At 36.7% G+C, this 17996-nt stretch overlaps 1 protein-coding gene across 1 annotated transcript in view; it reads right to left on the minus strand.

Moving 5' to 3' along the window:
• Positions 1–17996, minus strand: part of LOC137876338 (ryanodine receptor 1-like) — a 49878-nt gene that overhangs the window by 3218 nt on the left and 28664 nt on the right. Inside the window, exons 75-98 of the mRNA XM_068715817.1 lie at positions 17097–17267; positions 16159–16218; positions 15905–16039; positions 15295–15407; positions 15104–15200; positions 14910–15022; positions 14779–14830; positions 14606–14680; positions 11364–11463; positions 11176–11255; positions 11009–11085; positions 10808–10881; positions 9931–9948; positions 8338–8418; positions 8129–8217; positions 7735–7863; positions 7554–7658; positions 3274–3355; positions 1867–3188; positions 1563–1645; positions 1048–1207; positions 856–942; positions 431–703; positions 114–244 (exon numbers count right to left, since the gene is read on the minus strand). Of these exons, the coding sequence (XP_068571918.1) occupies positions 114–244; positions 431–703; positions 856–942; positions 1048–1207; positions 1563–1645; positions 1867–3188; positions 3274–3355; positions 7554–7658; positions 7735–7863; positions 8129–8217; positions 8338–8418; positions 9931–9948; positions 10808–10881; positions 11009–11085; positions 11176–11255; positions 11364–11463; positions 14606–14680; positions 14779–14830; positions 14910–15022; positions 15104–15200; positions 15295–15407; positions 15905–16039; positions 16159–16218; positions 17097–17267 (3707 nt within the window). The remainder of the gene's footprint in view (positions 1–113; positions 245–430; positions 704–855; positions 943–1047; positions 1208–1562; positions 1646–1866; positions 3189–3273; positions 3356–7553; positions 7659–7734; positions 7864–8128; positions 8218–8337; positions 8419–9930; positions 9949–10807; positions 10882–11008; positions 11086–11175; positions 11256–11363; positions 11464–14605; positions 14681–14778; positions 14831–14909; positions 15023–15103; positions 15201–15294; positions 15408–15904; positions 16040–16158; positions 16219–17096; positions 17268–17996) is intronic.

Raw genomic sequence — 17996 nt, forward strand, 5'->3', positions numbered from 1 at the left:
TAATGTCTGTGTTAATGTTGTGTGCCTACTTAATCTCGGCACTATTAGTAAACTATTTAAATTAACTATTAAATTATCTGATAGGAGACAAAATTATTTCTTCTTCTACATACGGTGTATTCAGGACCAGTCGGTCCCACTGGCCCTTAATGTCATCATCCTCAGGCTGCTCAGTGATATAGAGGCCGTCAAACTCCAGTTTTCTTGCAAGTTCTTTCTCCCTTTTAAAGATCACCAGTGGAATCTGACAAAAAAATAATTGAAAATCCTGTTGAACTGTATGCAAAGTTTTGCAATCAATATCTAGTGTTAGGCAAGAACATGTTTCATAGTGCAAGACTCCAAGATTTAGATTTTCTAAATCTGTCTTTTTTTTTTAATGTGAGGCAAAAGCGTCTATTTTTTACACACTAAGCCATGACCATCATACCTTGAGGCAGTTGTAGCCAATGATACAGATGAATGAGATGACTGTGTGCAAGGCAGCAAGGAAGGTCAATGTGGGCTGCATGTAGCCAGTGCTCTCCTCTAAATAGAAATAAATTGGGACCTCTTCCTCATCCTCATCTCCTTCATTCATTCCAGATCCCTCAGCCTCTTCCCCTGAGCCTTCAAAGAACCCAGAGCCTTCAAACAGCCCGCTTCCCTCCAGATCCATTCCAGATCCTTCCATCTCCTCACCCTCAGGTGGGGAGTCAGACACCTAAACAGAACAGAATATTGTAGAGACAAGACAAGCTTGGTACAGTGGAACGTTCTTCGTCTTTCAAACAGTAATTAAGTACAAAAGAAAGAAGTTAAACTTATGTATTTGATACAAGCACGTAACACTGAGAGAAATATAAGAGTGTGTACCTTGTAGAACAGCAGAATGAAGTTCAGGGCAAATGCGAGGAACAACGCCAAAAAACGCAAGTTGTAGAAGTTTCTGGAGAGGTAGTTCTACAAAAGAGAGATGAATATTTTTCAACTGATTTTAGTGAGTTGGCAAAGATAGAGTTACATTCAAATGATGCTAGAAAATGTATCCCGAAACAAATGTGTCACCATGAATTTATTTCTTTGGGTTTCCAGCTCATTCCAGATTTGAAAACCTCCTTCCCTTTTCGGCTTCTTTTCTTTCTTTTTAGGAGATTTCTTTCGTTCTTCTGGTCGTTCTTCCTCCTTACTCTGGGCTTCTTTCTCTGCTTTCTCTCCATTCTCAACACTGACAACCAAACACAGTGAGCTTATTGTCAACATTAAAATCAAATCATGATGCACTAAGACTGCCACTGCTGCAGATGTGCAACACTATACATTTGTCTGTCTGCTTATGTCTTTCTTCTCCACATCCCCTACAGAGAGGTCCAGTTCTATCTTGTATAATACTACAAGTGTATTGTCCATTATACACTGATGATAGTGCAGCATTTTGCGAGTCAGCAGAAGAATTTGCTGAATGGAAATGTTCAACACACCAACATCATATCAAATCTACAGTATAGTCTTTGCTAAAGAGTCTAGCCTGTTATCTAGATCCACGACAGAGTTTATGTTGAGAGCAAACTCAAGACTCTTACTCAGCCTTTTCAGGTTCTGGGGGAGGTTCCACTACAGGAACAGGTTCAGGCGGTTTCTGGCTAGCGTCCGTCTCTTCTGGTCGCTGTAACAAAACAAAAGCAATTCCCACTGCTTTAACCTTCCCTTTTTATTTATTTATTTTACATTTTCTTCCTTTCAGTTTAACAAACATATGGTACATGGTCTTAATTTTAGCATAAGTTTAAAACTTGACTGCTAACCACTAAGGTACGGGATCGGCAGCCATCGAGCAATTTGTTAATATTTACATATTTGTATTACCTGAAGGCGCATAAAACTCACCATTTTTCTCTTTGTTATAGGAGTTCCTTCAGGTGTCGGAGGTTCAACAGGTGATTCGACACCCATGTCTCCAAGTCCACCTGGAGCATCAACACCTGGTATCCTCCCACCCTCTTTTTCCTGGGTATCCTCCTCCTCCTCCTCTCCACTCCCAGTCTCCCCAGTGTCCGTTACACCTCCAGTGTCTTGTTCTTCCCCTGTCCTTGGCTCTCCTGGTCCGTCTCCATGCACATCATCCTGTGTGGGATCCGGCATGCTTGCTAGAATCTCAGTGACGGTGATATTTTTAGCTCCCTCCACTAAGCCACCTCCAAACAGTGTTTGCCAGATGATCATAAAGAAGCCTTTGCACACATTGTAAATGAAGTGTAGTATACTCATTAGGATGGTCCAGAAAAAGGTGGACAAAGCCACCACAATCTCCTTGAAGGTCATCTTTCTCACTCTGCGATATTGTCTGCGGAGGTTACGGAAGGTGAAAATGCTAAAGAAGCATAGCACGCTGTTTATGAAATCTGCAAAGGCAGAGCTTGATTCGGGCTGCCCTTCCTCTCCATTATTGTCTTCATCGCCTCCTCCATTTGCTGCCCCTCCTGGTCCTCCCTCACCTCCAACTTCATCTCCTTCATCATCTTCCTCCCCCTTTCCCTCTTCCTCCTGCTCTGAAATTTGCGAGGCTATATTCATCTCAAAGATGGTGTCCTCACAGAAGTTCACAAACATTTCCATCTTCTCTGATTCACCACCCTCATTGACAACGTTAAAGATAAACTGTTGTTTGGACTCTCTGACCTGGGGCATCTCCCACTGTTTGCGGTTTACTTCAGTGATTTCAAAGTAGATGCGCTCAATCTTTCTGCTGGCGCCCATTATCTCAATACGGCCCAAAAAGGGGCGGAAGTAGTTCAGCACACTCTCTGCTTGTTCTAGGAAGTTCTTTAGCCTGATGTCATGGGGCACGTGCTCAGACAGGTTGGTGAGCAGCACTGCGATGTTGAATCCGATGTCCTTGGCAGGTTCCTGAAAGCGATTGGCGAACTCCTCATAGTGGATCATGTCATTCTCATCTGCTTCTGAGCAGGACAACAGAAACTGGATCTCAGACGGGGAGTACTGTTTCTGACTGTCCATGGCCTTGTGGAAGTCCTTCTTGGAGATCAGCCCTCGAGGATCTGTGACGTAATCACGGAAAGCATCCGAAGCCACAATGTCTTTCAGTTTGAGGAACATGTCAAAGAACTTGAGGATCATCTCCACGTTGCTGGAAGACTCTACCAGCATGTCTACCATCTGGCGCGCAATTGTACCGTTTACCACGTTTCCTGAATAATACAGAGTAGAATTAAAACAGAGATTTGAAAAGAACAAAACAGGAAAAGATGAAAACTGATAAAAAAACTCTTTTACCCTCTAACAGTGAGAGCAACATCACGACCATATCTTTCTGTAGGTCAAGAAGCTCCTTCAGCAGACCAATCTGGCTGGAGTCCTGTGACCATGAAAACATGCACAAGATATTACAGTAATGGCAACTGATTTTTTTTTTATCATTTCAAAACATGAGGGGTTTGCATAGATTTATAGAGATGCAATAGTCATTGGTGAAGTGGAAAACACAAATCAAGTTTCAAAAGTTATTACACAATTTTTTTTTAACATATATTAACACAGTAACAAAGATGGGGCTGCAAAAATAAGTTAAATAATCAAACCTTCATGCAGAGGGAGAATTTGTAAAAATGGTTAAGGAAAACTTATGTACAGCTAAAGTCTGATTTCAATGTCATCATTATATTTTGATTTCTATAAATTAATTTTATATTTTTATCTATGAAATACAAACAAAAGGTAAATGTCAATTATTTCTATGTGAATTGTGACCAACTGTTCATGACCGCGAACATTAGATTTTATAGCTGAAGCTTTTGTAACACAGAACAAACATATTGGCATGTATCAACGTATCCATAACGGTTACATCTGAGAAACTGTTGTCTGAAAAAGCCAACAGCTTTTCATTGTAAACAAACACTAGACTATCTGCTAATTCATTAGTTTATTCATTAATCCTTCATCCAGAGAAAGCAGGAGCTCTGTGGATGTAGTCCTCAGTAATAAAGAACAGAATACTTTGTGGTGCCGCTTGGCCCGATTCTCTTCAGATGTTTGTGTTTGGATATTCATAGCCTCATCCTCACGATTGCTATGAACCATAACAGAATTTCACTTGAATTTCCATTAGTTGCTTTTTCAAATATATATATGTATATATATATATATATATATATATATATATATATATATATACATATGTATATAAACTACACAAATATAAACTAATGTTATGTTAATGCTTAAATAGTGTTATAATAACCAAAGCCACCAGAATCCACAGAGCAACACAACACAAATAAAAAGCATATTCCTTCAGGTTAATTATTAGTGAATGAAAATTGCAACAGAATCCTAACTAGTGTTAAATGTGTGCACAAAAAGTGGATGTCACATTAAAATGTATATTCCAACACCAAATAATCTTGTATTAAAGTGTACACTCCAACAGCGGAGGTTAAAAGTCAATCCTTCTCTCAGAAAGTTTTGTAGTCACCTGCTTTTTTGGTATAAATTAAGTGATCCAGCAAAAACAATGTTTGTTAGTCACAATAATGTTTTTTTAAATTCCTGATGCTGTGCATAATACCGATAATTGCTTAACAAAGAAAAACATATTGTAGTAAGGATAATATTGCCTTGTCTGGAAATTGATGGTCAGTATGCTATTAACTGTTGCCCAACAGTATGGATAAGCAGGTGCTCAAGATTTTACTCAAGTGCTTAGAAAAAGACGCACTGATCTGATTATAATGTACTTTACAATCTTGTGATCATACCTTATTCTCTTAGCATCTGTTTGTGTGTGGTTTATTAAATAGTTATTTATTTATGAAGTCTTGGTATAACAATTGCACTGGAATTTTACAGTAATTTTGTGCACTTTGGGATTTGGATCAAGTAATGTGTAACTGCAGATGGGGAGTGTTAAGGTCTCTAAAATACATTCTTTTCATATTAATGTGTGATTTATGAGACACGAGTGTATGTTTACCTGCTTTTTAAAAATGCTGAACTTCTATTTTGAACCATCAAAAATAAATTTCAACATCAGGATGAATTTTGACTAAAATGTAAATAAGTAATTGGTGGTAATATAGAAACAAATAAAAGAAGTTTTCAGTTTTAGGGTGAGAAATACTTTCCAAAATGCATTTAAAAAGATCATATATGTGGTTTAATGATCTGTGTGGTCTAAGAGTCTAAGATTACCTTTGAGTTAAGTTTTCCGTTATTGCATTAGGTTTATACTTAAGGGAACAGTGTGTAGGCTTTAGGGGGATTTATTGGCAGAACTGGAATATGATTCATAACTGTGTTTTCATTTGTGTATAATCACATGAAACCCAGAATCATTGTGTTGTCATTAGCTTAGAATGAGCCATTAATATCTAAATAGGGAGCGGGTCGTCTTCATGGAGCCCGAAGTGTTTCTACATCAGCCAAGAACGGACAAACCAAAAACTGGCTCTAGCTAGGACCTTTCCACATTTTTAAGTTCCCTGAAGATCACCGTAGGTTTTCTACACATTTAGAAAGAGAGGGCTGAGCGGAGGGATATTCAATTGGTTGCAATCTACAACCTCAGCGCTAGATGCCACTAAATCCTACTCGCTGGTCTTTTAATGCAAAAAGCATCACAAAAGTTCCTATTGCAATCATCTTAATGACTTTACAAAAATGATATGATGTTTCTTTAGATTGCTCACGAATATTAGTAATTTTTGAAGTGTGTATTAAAACAAATTCATTAAAAAAGCTGTGTGTCTTTTTTATCTTTAACAACTGGATATGTTGCCTTTCATGTGACACACTAAATGCTTTGTTTTAATTTCCATTATTAAACAAGCTCCTGATTAAGACATTACAAATTAAGTATTCTTATTTCATCTTTAAAAGCAGGTGGGTATAAAACAACCTGATAAGGGAAACCAACATTGAATAAATTACAAACTAGTAAACACAATATCACATCAATAGATAAATGAAATGGATACATACTTTACCCTGCATTGACCATGTGGAAGACAGTTTAAATGGTAGATAAATTATTCAGTACAATTAATCACATAACATTTGCAAATTCTCTTGTGTATGACAAATGTTTTCTTTTGTTTAACAGTAAAACAATGTTTGGGCAAGTACAGATCTACACACTAAATAATACACTATAATACAATACTAACATCACATCTTTTACATACTGTACTTATGTTTACTTTTTGAAAATTAAACATTTCAAATATCCCCTGTTCACTGGTTTACCACAGTATTTCAAATATGATGACTATAAGACAGAACAGCTGATAATTCAGGTCAAGGAGGACTGCACAGGGGAAAGTAATATTGTGTTAGTCATCATGTGTCTGAGGAGTATTCTGAGCTGGGAACTTATGGATGAAATATGGCTCTGCTCTAAACTTGAATGTACGATTAAAGGGTTATGCATGCAACACATTGTGCTAATAGTAAAGTTGTGCTATTAGACTCAGTCATCCACAGAGGATGACTGCACTGCATAGAGTGGAAAAGTCATGTGATTTCCCTCAAAGCATTTTGACCTTTCTTTTGTTGCAAAAAAGGTGCATCATTTACGCTGAAAAGTGATTCCACACTTTCGGTCAGGTTTGTTTGTTAAATAGTTAAATGGCCTTTAAGTGCATTATATATTATATTATATTTTGATCATGAATACATTTTATTATTCACAAAAACTGAACGGTATGGAACCGTTTGGGGAAAGTTTGATAATGTGTATTACATTAAATGCATATTAAAGGCCTTTTTTCACAACAGACATTTTGACTTTTTGTTAAAGCACAAGTGTCACAAATAACGTTAACAATGTACTATTCAAGTGTCCCAGTTAAGCCATGACAGTGTGTCATGTAGAACACCACGACCCTGAAACCAAAGCAGCTACATAGATTTCAGCCATCATTCATTTGATCATTTACAACTGTGATTTTCCTGCTGTGACATGTCTTTTGTGAAAAAGGGTGTCCTTTCAGACTTAACATGAATGTGAAGAACCACTTTAAAAACCAGCTCATACTGGAAATACAAATAAATGGTTGAAATACTTCAAGAATCAAGAAATCCACAGTGACTTTGTTATCTAAATGTAACATTCAGGCTTATTCTAAGACGTGAAAACTGGCCACCTACGTTTACAAGCATGTTTACTATAAGGCCTGAGACAACACGGTATGGTTTATACTGTTATACGTACTGTATATGTCCACAGAAAGACATTCTTGAAGGCTTAGCAATGATCGGGTGATTTTGTGAACTTCCACTAACATGAGTGCTATATGTTTACTTTCACTTTTGAGATTCATGATAACTTAAGAGATAAAAAATCAAACAGAAATTGACTGCAAAAAACATTTGGCTCTAAAGAGCTGCTTTCATCGTTACCATCGATTTCTGTCATAGTCACTAAAAATAAAATGTTATGATTTGAAAGTTGTTTGACAGATTTATTCTGTCAATATTGATCATACAGTTCCAGCTAGGTCCAAACATGAAGTTGCAGTAAGGCAACACAAGTTATTTGAATGGCATGTGCGTACCTGTGCCAGCTTCATCATCATATGGGCAAAGACATGAAGGAACCCGACAATGGCATCCCACAGCCTGCTATGGGCCAGGGACTGCTGGTTGCCAGTGCATGGACCCTGAAGAGAGAAACTGTGTGTTACACACACAATAAACAACCAGCAAGTGTAAATTCCTGACTTGTTCAACTTGTACCTGAATATATTCAGTTAGGCTGTTGAAAATCTGCTTTGCCACTGTCATAGCTTTGGAGAAATTCTTTTTGCCTGGTTCATCAATGATGTCCTTGCCGGAGTAATACCAGTAGAAATCACTGATAGACTCCTTGATTGAAAAAAGAGAGCAGTTAGTAGAGTATTTCCATTTGAGAAAAATACTTTAAAAAAAGGTCTATCCCCTTTTGGATCAATTTAAAATGTCTGTCCTGATCTTTGGACTTTCTTGATTATAAAAAGCCTTTTGGGAACTATAAAATGACTTAAAATTCATGACTGAACGTAAAGTATGACTATTCAATAGCACTTTACACATGTAGTTACTTTTAATCTTTATTAACAGCACCATCTTTAGGCTAAATGAAAAGTTGCACCTGGAGCCTGAGGAGGTAATCTACAGTGCAGATGATGATGTTGATGGTAGTTGTGCTGCCTGTCTGTGTCCGCAGGTAGTTCTGGAAATCTGCAGCAAAGTAGAGATCATTTTGAAAAGTAGTAATGCTCGAAAATGTTTGCTTTAATGAAAATTGTAACTTGGTTTGAATTTAATTTGATTCTCTTTTGAAACATGAGTCATTCTCACCATTATTGTGACCCTCACAAAGCAGCTGCAGGAAACGGAAGAGGTCACAGGTGAACTCATCATCTGACATCACTTTCTCATCTAGAAAAAATGAAATGAACGAAAAAGTTAAATCACATTCTAGAATCAGGTTGAGATTAGATAACATACAATGATTAAAAGTCTTACTGTAGATAACTAAATCAGTGTTATACATCGTATAATCAGTGTGAGGAAAGTAAATAGAATTAATTACTCAACTTACCATCATCTCCAAAAGACACTGTAATAACCACCTCTGACCGAGTTTTGCTTTTTTTTAATAATAAAAGAATGAGTCACACTAAATTGTATAAAATAATATTAATAGAAGAAATGCCTGTGGTCTGACAATGGTCACACATACAATCAAATGCCAAACATCACACAGGGGGCACATGCATACAGTTAACGTATAAACACATTTACAAAAATGAACAGAAACATATGTGACATACAGTTACATTAACAACATGTATAAAGCAGACAATAATGCCTTGTTGTACAGATAGACAGACAGTATTAAAGTTAAAACATTGCAGTACTCAGGGGTGAACTGGTGCATCTGAGGTTTTACTGGTGGGCTGATTAATCGACCTGTATTTTTATTATGCATAAAGAATGTATAAATTGAGTAGAGAAGGGAAAACCAGGATTTTTAAGTGTGTATCATCCCATATAAAAAAATCGCTGCACCAGTTTGAAATATTCTACTAAAATGGGCTGTATACTGAATATGTATATAAAATCCCAGTTCACCACTGGTTGTAATGAATATACACACAAAGACACAGAATCATGCTGCACACACCAACTTTACTCTACTGCAGCAGAGTTAAATGTCAGAGAGGTTGGGGTATTGTTTATCAAAATTTCGAAAGGAATCCAGCGAATGATTGCATTGACTGCATTCTTGCATTCTTTGCTGAAATTAAAAATACAATTTGAACTACGAATGACTTGCGTTGGAAAAATGTGGAATAAGTTATTAAGGTTGTGTAAAGTAGGAACTCCATTACTATAGAGTGCTGCAGGGAAGACATATTTTTGTAGGGCAACTCTGAAAGTTAGCATCCCACTGGTTTCCTCTTCAAAAAAAGCTTCAAAATTCACCAGAGTGGTATTTACTGACCCATTTTATATTCTAGAATAAATCTATTAAGCTTGTGTTAACCACAGACCTCATTTCAGCCATTTTATCAACACCCAATTAAAAAAAATCCATTGATTTTGAGACGAGGAAACCAGAAGTGCAAAAATAGATGCTAATTTATTTCCAGGTTTAGGATTTATTCCTCCAGCACTCTATTTATAACATTATATGTTCATGATGGTTTCACCTAGTTTTTGTAGTTTTCATGAGGAGAAAAAGACCAGATTCCATTCATTTCCTTTTAAAATGAACAATGCATGTGAGGAGGGGCACGAGCTATGAACATGAAAGATGGAGAGAGGCATCCAATCCTCTCTTGGTGGAATTTCAGCGTTAGAAATCAAAGTGATGAAGCAAGAGGGACAGAGGAGGGAAAGAAGAATAAGAGAACAGAGAGGCAGATGGACAGAATCATGATTTACCCCGATCTAGGTTCAACTCTGAGGACCATGAAAGGAGGGACAAGGGAGAGGTGGCAGTGATCGTGGGGAAGGGAGAGAGGATCAGTGTGTTGACAACAGTAGAGGACTAAGAGATGAGGAGGGGGAGATTAACAACATTCCATGGCAAATTCATTCATATTCAAATGAACCTCCAGAATTAGATGACAACAAGTTGGGAAAACAGATGGTGAGGCCCAATCAACAAGTCAAACTAGTATACATACTAAAAACTTGAACTAATTCATGTTAAATAAAAAAATCCTTAAATCTCATCCTTCAACAGTTAAACAAGTGTTAATATTTCATGTTAGGAAACTTATCACTCAATCAAATCAAAATGTGTAGAGTAAATATCACAAATGGAAAACATTTAGAGGAAGATTAATTAATCGATGCTCAGACTGTTTATTTATTAATTAACATTGTATCTGGATTGGTTAATTTATTTTTTTATGTTAATGATGATGAAGCAAATACCTTGAAAGTTGTGGTACAATGAATAATGGTATCACTTTGGTTTGAGTTTTTAAATTGTCTCTGCAAATCTAAAGACGTTTCAGATCGACTTTTTTTACTTTGGTGTTGTGGTCTACAGTATATACATTTGACTCCATTCAGACAAAATGTGTGCCATCTTCACTTGTGTCCCATCCTGGTGATTGTGTACTTTAATGTGAAATGAGATGGGTAAAGTAAGTGTACAATGTAATCTGTGCCTTAAAATGATGCAGGTAGTCTATTAAATGGTGATATCAAACACTGGCCGTGGGGTGATATCTTCTCTGCTGCATCTTAGGCCCTATTAGGTGTAAAAAAGTGATGCTGATGAAATTATGCATGGAGTATGGAGACTTACTAGTGCCCTCCTCTGAAACCATGCCCAGCCCCTCTGCCTTGTTCTGTCTCTCAAACGCATTTAGATCCAGCACACTGTAGAGATCATAAACTCATTATTAGACACTTCCCACTCTTCTAATGAATTCACTTAAAATTAAAATATTGTTGATGTTAAAATGAATACAAAGTGGAGAATTGTGTTAATCAAATGAAAACTGACCAGCATGTCTGCATCAGTGCCTGGACACTCAAAAAGAAGCCTACATCCTTCTTATCCCTCAAGTACTCCAGCATTTTCTGACAAAAGAAGAAGGAGGTAATCCATAAAAGTGCTTTTTTAAAGGTAACTTTAAATTTAACAAGACAAAATGTTTTCAGAACACATACCCGTTGAACCTCACTGTTTCCGCCGTTAAGGATAGAGATGCCCAGCTTGAGGGTCGTAGTCACCATTGGTCCAGTCTCACCTACATGAAAAAAAAACAAATTCATAAACTTGGAAAGAGCAAACTGAATCACTGTGCAGGCAAGTTTGCAGGCAAAAGTTGTGGACCGAAGATGTGGAGCAAGGCTACCTTTGCAGGCACTGATCATTTGCAGGACCATCTCTGCAGCTCCACGATTATGAAGTCTGGACTGCTGGTACAAGAGCCTTTGTTTCTCCATTTCTTTTTCCTGTGGGGGACACAAACATTATGAGCATTTGGTACTGTCAAATTTCACCAAGAGAATTTAAATAGATAGAGTGGACTCTTTCAAGTCAGATATTTGATTAAATATTCAGCGCCAATCATAAATACAGCAGGATTGGGTTGCACCAGCTATTCATACCTCCATTACTAACTTTATTGTGAAGTCCTTCCTACATTCTCAGTAACTAGTTTCAAACTAGGGATTTACTAAATTGGGTTGCACAATTAAAACTTGTCTTAGCTAATAAAGACTTAAGTAATGTGTAAATCAGTTGCTAGAAAACATCTTAAGTGCCGATCAATCAAGAGTAATGAAGTATGTAAACCGGAAGTCAGTGTAGCATCACAAGCTAGCATCATGTATTAGTAAGATAACGTTTGTTTTGTCAGTTGGTTCAGTTAGCTATTTACATCCGGCAGCTATTGGCAATTATTTATACTATAAATATTTTTCAAACAACAAATACTTACACAAGAACCTTAATTTGAGTGATTAAAGCCGTAGGTCCTCGCACGGACTTCCTAACGGTAGCACTTCAGATGACACGTGTCCATGCAGAGCAGAATCTAATGGCGTCCAATAAATGTATTGAACCCAGCAAAATTTAAACTTGTTCAATAAATCTTTTGTTGTGAATGTAATCTATTTACGCCCAGCGTGCAATTGGTGGGGAAAGCACTGAAACTAGAATTGTTTTGTTCCTTTGTCAGAAAAAGTTTTGATACTCCACTTAAACTTTTATGTAAGAACTATGCTATGTTTGAACTCACTGTTGCAACCGGCTCCAGGTGTTAAAATGTAAAAAAAAAAAAAGAAAAGTTGTCCATTCTATCTATTCATATTCCTAATTTCAATACACACTCACTCTCCTTTCACTCAAGTCCCTAAATTTTCAATCTATTACAGTCCAATCAACTTACCGTTTTTTTCTCAAGTGGTCCATATCTGTAGCATTACGCATCTATACATAAAATGATCTTTAAAGAGAAGTGATCTATCAGTTGGTAAGTTTTGTGATTAACAAAATCGATGTCATGTCATGCTTTTTCCCTTTTGTATATCGCTTACAGTTAATTTTCTTCTCTCTTCTATAGTCTTTTCACAAGCATTTGCAATATGGGTTGTTACTGTACATTGAAAGTACCTGGCTGACACATGCACACATTCAGTCACCCAACTTTATTAGTCATGGAGTTGTTACTCTACTTGTTTCACGTTTGCTGGCTGGAGCAAGCGTTAGACTACAGGAAACAGCCCCATCAGCTTAGCATTTTAGCCATAGAGTTTACCAAAGTGTCTTTATTGCAGCAGCCCTGCAAATAAGACACTTATTACATTACAAGAGCTGTAATCCTTCTGTATCGGAGATATTTCTTTGGCATTTCATAGCAGCGTAACTTTGCTTTACGAAATGGTTTGAAAAATGATTGTAAAAATAATAATAATTAAAAAAAAACATTACTCTGGCTCTAAATGGCCTTTAATCTCTATTTGTGCAAATGCACAATTCTTGATTTATAGATTGGTGCCAACTGAGAATGAAATGCCATTTTAGAAAGAATGGCATTTATATAAATATCTCTGAATTCAGAGGACAAATTGACATTCCTCTGTTCAGCCACATCACAAATCAACTTGTAACATCCCACATTCTGATCCTAAAACACCCCCCGCCCCTCCCTTCCCACTTCCAACCCCCCTCCCACCCTCCCACGTATGCCTGTTCATGCTCTACCCACTATGTGTGGTGCAGTTGGACCTCGAACTGCAGTCCCTGACTCTCTAATTCAACCTGATTATGAACTATGCACTATATGATGTATGTGACTTTTATAACTATGAGTATGTGTATGAAAATATAGCTTTTAATGTTGCATGTTCTACACTGGCTTTCACTGTAGTCTGTCAGTACGCTATGTGAGTGGGGGAAGGGAACATTGATCAGTCACATTCAGTTAATGAAGACTGCTGTTATGAAGGTGAGAGGGATTACATGGAGCGATGGGGAAAGAGACAGAGAGAGAGAAAAATGGGACAGCTATATAAACTGGGAGGAATGACATCACTAGTCAATGAGTTTGGGTTAAATCACATTCACAATCATTTCCATTTGAATGGCCTTCAATAACACATCTAATATCATCTCCAGCCTTTTTTTTAGCAAGTCTAACTTCCCAGTTTGATATAATTTTTGCATTTATAAATATTTTTTAATAGTTTAAAGTGACAATAAGTGTTGAAAAAGCACAAATTGTTTATGGTCAGGCAAACAACATTTGTTTTAATAGTTGAGCTCGAGTTACTTTAAACAGTGAAGTCAGCACCAGATGTGTCAATGAGTACAGTGTGTGAGACTCCTAAACTTGTCACAAGGAATATAGTAAAGGCTGTGGCAGCTGGACTTTCCATTCAAAGTAAACCATGAAGTAAAGAGCCTGTCCACTCTAACTCTATGAGGAATGGACAGTTATGGTGTAGTAGGAAAATCTTTGAGCAACATTTTTCTTACACACTGTTTGATTTTCATAATTTTATCATAAATGGTTTATATTGTCTATCAAGCTGAGTTTAAATTTTAAAAATGAAAAATTTTGAAGTGAATTTGTATTAGTCTGATGATTATTATTTTGAGTATCTTTATTAATATTGTTGATGTTAAATTACATTCATTTAATCTAATTAGACCCAATCCAGATTTGAGGCACACAAAAGTGTAAACAGGACTAATAGTCCTACTAAAACAGTAAATGGCACAATAAAATAATTGCAGTGCTACAACAACACTGAAATTAGAGCACAATGACATTCTGTCCCAAACTGTAGCAGGAAATGAAAAGATTAGGGCACATATAGTAAAAAAAGAACCCATCTGGATTGGAGCTTAGAGTTTCTAAATCAAGCAACTCACAATGAATGAAGCAACATACCAACAGAAGAGACAGAGCACAGACAGAACAGACAGAACAGACAGAGGGAATGAGACAAAGAAAGAGAAAGAAAGAGAGAGATGTGTTGTGAAGTAATGTTCTGATAATGACGTCACTCGGTGCGTTGAGAGCTACCGCTCCACTGTGTTCCTGGTCCCTAGCCCCTGGTCGCCCATTACCAGTTCTGACTGTCGCACCTCAAAGGACATCTCATCCTCAGCATTTTCCACCATTTCCTCTCCCCCTTCTTCTTCCTCACCAATATGGCAACTCTAAATAAAGGGAAAAGTGAAAAAGAAAAAAATATGAGTTTCAAAGTACATTATTCACAAACTTCAAAGCATGGTCAAAACCCTTTGTGAGGACTCACCTTTGCCATAATTTCTGCATATGCCATATAAAGATGATCGGTATCAAGTTTACTGAAATTGAGACAGGAGAAGACAGTTGGTAAACGAGGAATAACATGCCACACATTACAGCAGCGAGGACCTATCTGACCTCTTTTCTGTTAGAGCGGTACGACTGAAATGCAGAATAAGCTGGTGGAGGGGATCTGGCTTTGTTTCTCGTTCATGCTCCTCTTCATCGCCTTCCTCTTGCTCCATTGCTTTCTGGGATGTACAAGGAGAGGAAAGTGAGTAATGGCATAAAAAAAAAAAAAATATTCAAGATGAAACAGATGAAACACTCACGGATAAGTCGTCTATCATCCTGTCTTCAAATGAGTAACCCTCAGAGTGAAGCCAATTGCGTTTGTATCCCTCAAGGAACATGTTTGAAGCTCTATGCCTACAACGCAAAAAAACAAACAACTTGTATTTGCACTTGAATACCTGGAATATTTATTGTAACACCCAATACTGTACATCTACATCTTCCTCACCTGGGAATATTGTATAGTGGTGTCATCCTAAAGCAAGCAACCACAGCCCTGCGTCTCTGCTTGGACAACAGTTTGTGCCACACCATCTTCTTGGATTTAAACGGGTGCTCCGTCTGTACATGAGAAGGTATACATTGGCAAAGCGGCCAAAATAATTCCTATGGTAACTTGTTATGTACAGCAGGAAAAGCCTGAGGTCGCATTTGTCAAAGACTGAATCCCCCCCAAAAATAGTAGAATATTCTGAGCACAGAGGTAGGAAACCATTTTTTTAAACCTGTAATTAAAAAAACTTGACAACAGTAAAGCTTGAAGTTAAGCTTTGGTGATGTTCACCTCTTATTTTCTGTTATTATTTGCTGTCTTGTAAAAAAGTGGATTGATTCATATTGCAATAATTACATTATTGATACATATTGTGCTTCTACCAAACTAAAAAATATTGAGCAATTTGTTGATAATTTCTCACATACACACAACAGTAAAATGTTCACATTTAATTCAAATAATATGTACACAATTAGTCAAGCTGTCATTCTCATATACTCATATGTACTGGAGAGACAGTAAGCGTCTACTACAGTTAGCACAGGTAAATTTGGCAACTCACGACTTCAAGGTGGTAGAGGACAGCAGAAACCTCCTGCACTCTCTTGACAACTTTCATTGGAGCGTCAGCATCTTCGGCCTTCCCTGCCATCTCCTTATACAGAGCCATCTGCCAGCGCATGGATGGGTTGTCCACCTTTCCACAACACAGGGATACAGAGCTTTCTGATATGCATTGTGACTGATTATTATCACTAATCCGATTCCTTGGAAGTAAATACATCACGGTTGGACTAACAGTCCACGAGTTTATACCTTGCCCTGAAGATGAAGGTTGTTCTGCAGGAACTCTCTTACTTCTTCATCGGTGTCTCTCTGTGAAGTGAAACATTTGATCAACCATTATCCCCCTAAAACGGTTTGGGAGGTAAAACTATTATTATTATATATGGTATGGTTATTTTACTAAAGTAATAATTAACATGATACAAATCAAACAACATATGTTCAAGAGAATCAAGTTAGGTAACACTTTCTATAAAGCTCATGTCTATAATGCATTACAAACATTCTTAAAATGCGCTATAATCTGCTTATAGCACTGTAAAATCATAGTTATAAGTACTCCTAAATAACTATAATTATTTATGAAACTAATCATAACACATTATAAAGCATTTTAAAATGACAGATAAGGTCAAGTATTATAATTCTTCATAATTGCTGGTCACTCACTGACATTTTTTTTGCATGAATCAGTGTATTATAAGTCCCATTGTTGTAATCCATTAATATCTTTTTACAATGTCTTTCGATCACTGTTATAATGCGATTATAAATTACTCTTAATTGTCATTTTCTGCTTTAATTAAAGTAAAAATTAATTTACAATTTTATATGTTGTTGCATAGATTTAATATTGTTTTCCTTTTACTTGACACAAACAATGGCCACTTAGAGCTATTTATAATCATTATAATACATTATAACAGTGATTATAATGCGTAGTAAAATATTTATTAGTTTACAACAATGATCCTTTGCAAAAAATGTTAGTGATTATGATACCTGACTTTATAAATCATTATAAAATGCTTTAGAACTTGTTAAGATTATTGTTATAAAGCATAAGAAATACTTATTAGTGTTTATAATTCTAATTATACAGCGTGAGTATATGAGTATATAATGCCTTATAGACAGGGGCGCCATAGAAAGTGTCTCTATTTCATTCAAAGTCAATAAAAAACTACCAAAGAGTATCTGATCTTGGCCAAGTTGATAAGCTCCTGATCAGCGGGAGAGCACATGTTGAGGCCTATGGGGAGCATCTTTTTCAAGGCAGCTACAATAAGTGAAGTCTGCACAGAGTAACGATCTCCACGTTTTTTCTTCTTGGTACGTTCAGTATCTGAGCCTCCACCCTGAGAAAAAGGACAATAACCAGAAAGCATTCACAGCATCTCATAAAATGCCAGAGGTATGACACGACCACAGCTCTGTATCGAACACATTACAGCCTTGATTCAAAGTCGCTTTCATAGAAATAAGCCTTCATTAGTGATTAACTATTGTTCTCCTATAATTCTAGGAATGACTGCAACACGACAAGAGAAAAAATGCAATTGATTCTATGGATTTGCTACTGAACATCACACAAAGTAAACATAAAATGAATAAAGATTTCTGACAAACCTTGGTGATCATTTTTATACGAAACATTGAACATCATCCTACCTTTTGGTAATGATTGAGCACTATACAGTACTGTAAGCTGTTCATTATGCAAATATGCAAACAGTAGATCTCTCCACGTAGAAATGCCCAGCTATATTCACTGGGGATTCCTATTAAACATGTTACTGTCAACAATGTCAAAAGAAAAAGTAAGTGACTACATTTCAATGTCTATTTTCTGTTATTCCCCAAATATAAAATCCTAGTTTCTCTGAGCTCAGACTGGTAAGTAGAGGGTATAGTGAAAATGTGGGGATATAGCTGGCTTGGGAAAGGGAAGCTGAAAGGAATGGGTCTTCAGTGAAATTGCATTTACAAAACATGCAACAGAAAACAGATTTCATTCAAGTGACAACCCAGTCAACATTCCATGAACAGGATAAATAGCTAATTGTGAATTAAATTTAGTAACAACA

This window comes from Cebidichthys violaceus, unplaced genomic scaffold (assembly GCF_023349555.1).
Source record: "Cebidichthys violaceus isolate CVI_PGR_0920_01 unplaced genomic scaffold, fCebVio1.0.p SCAF_20, whole genome shotgun sequence".
Classification (NCBI taxonomy): Eukaryota; Metazoa; Chordata; class Actinopteri; order Perciformes; family Stichaeidae; genus Cebidichthys; species Cebidichthys violaceus.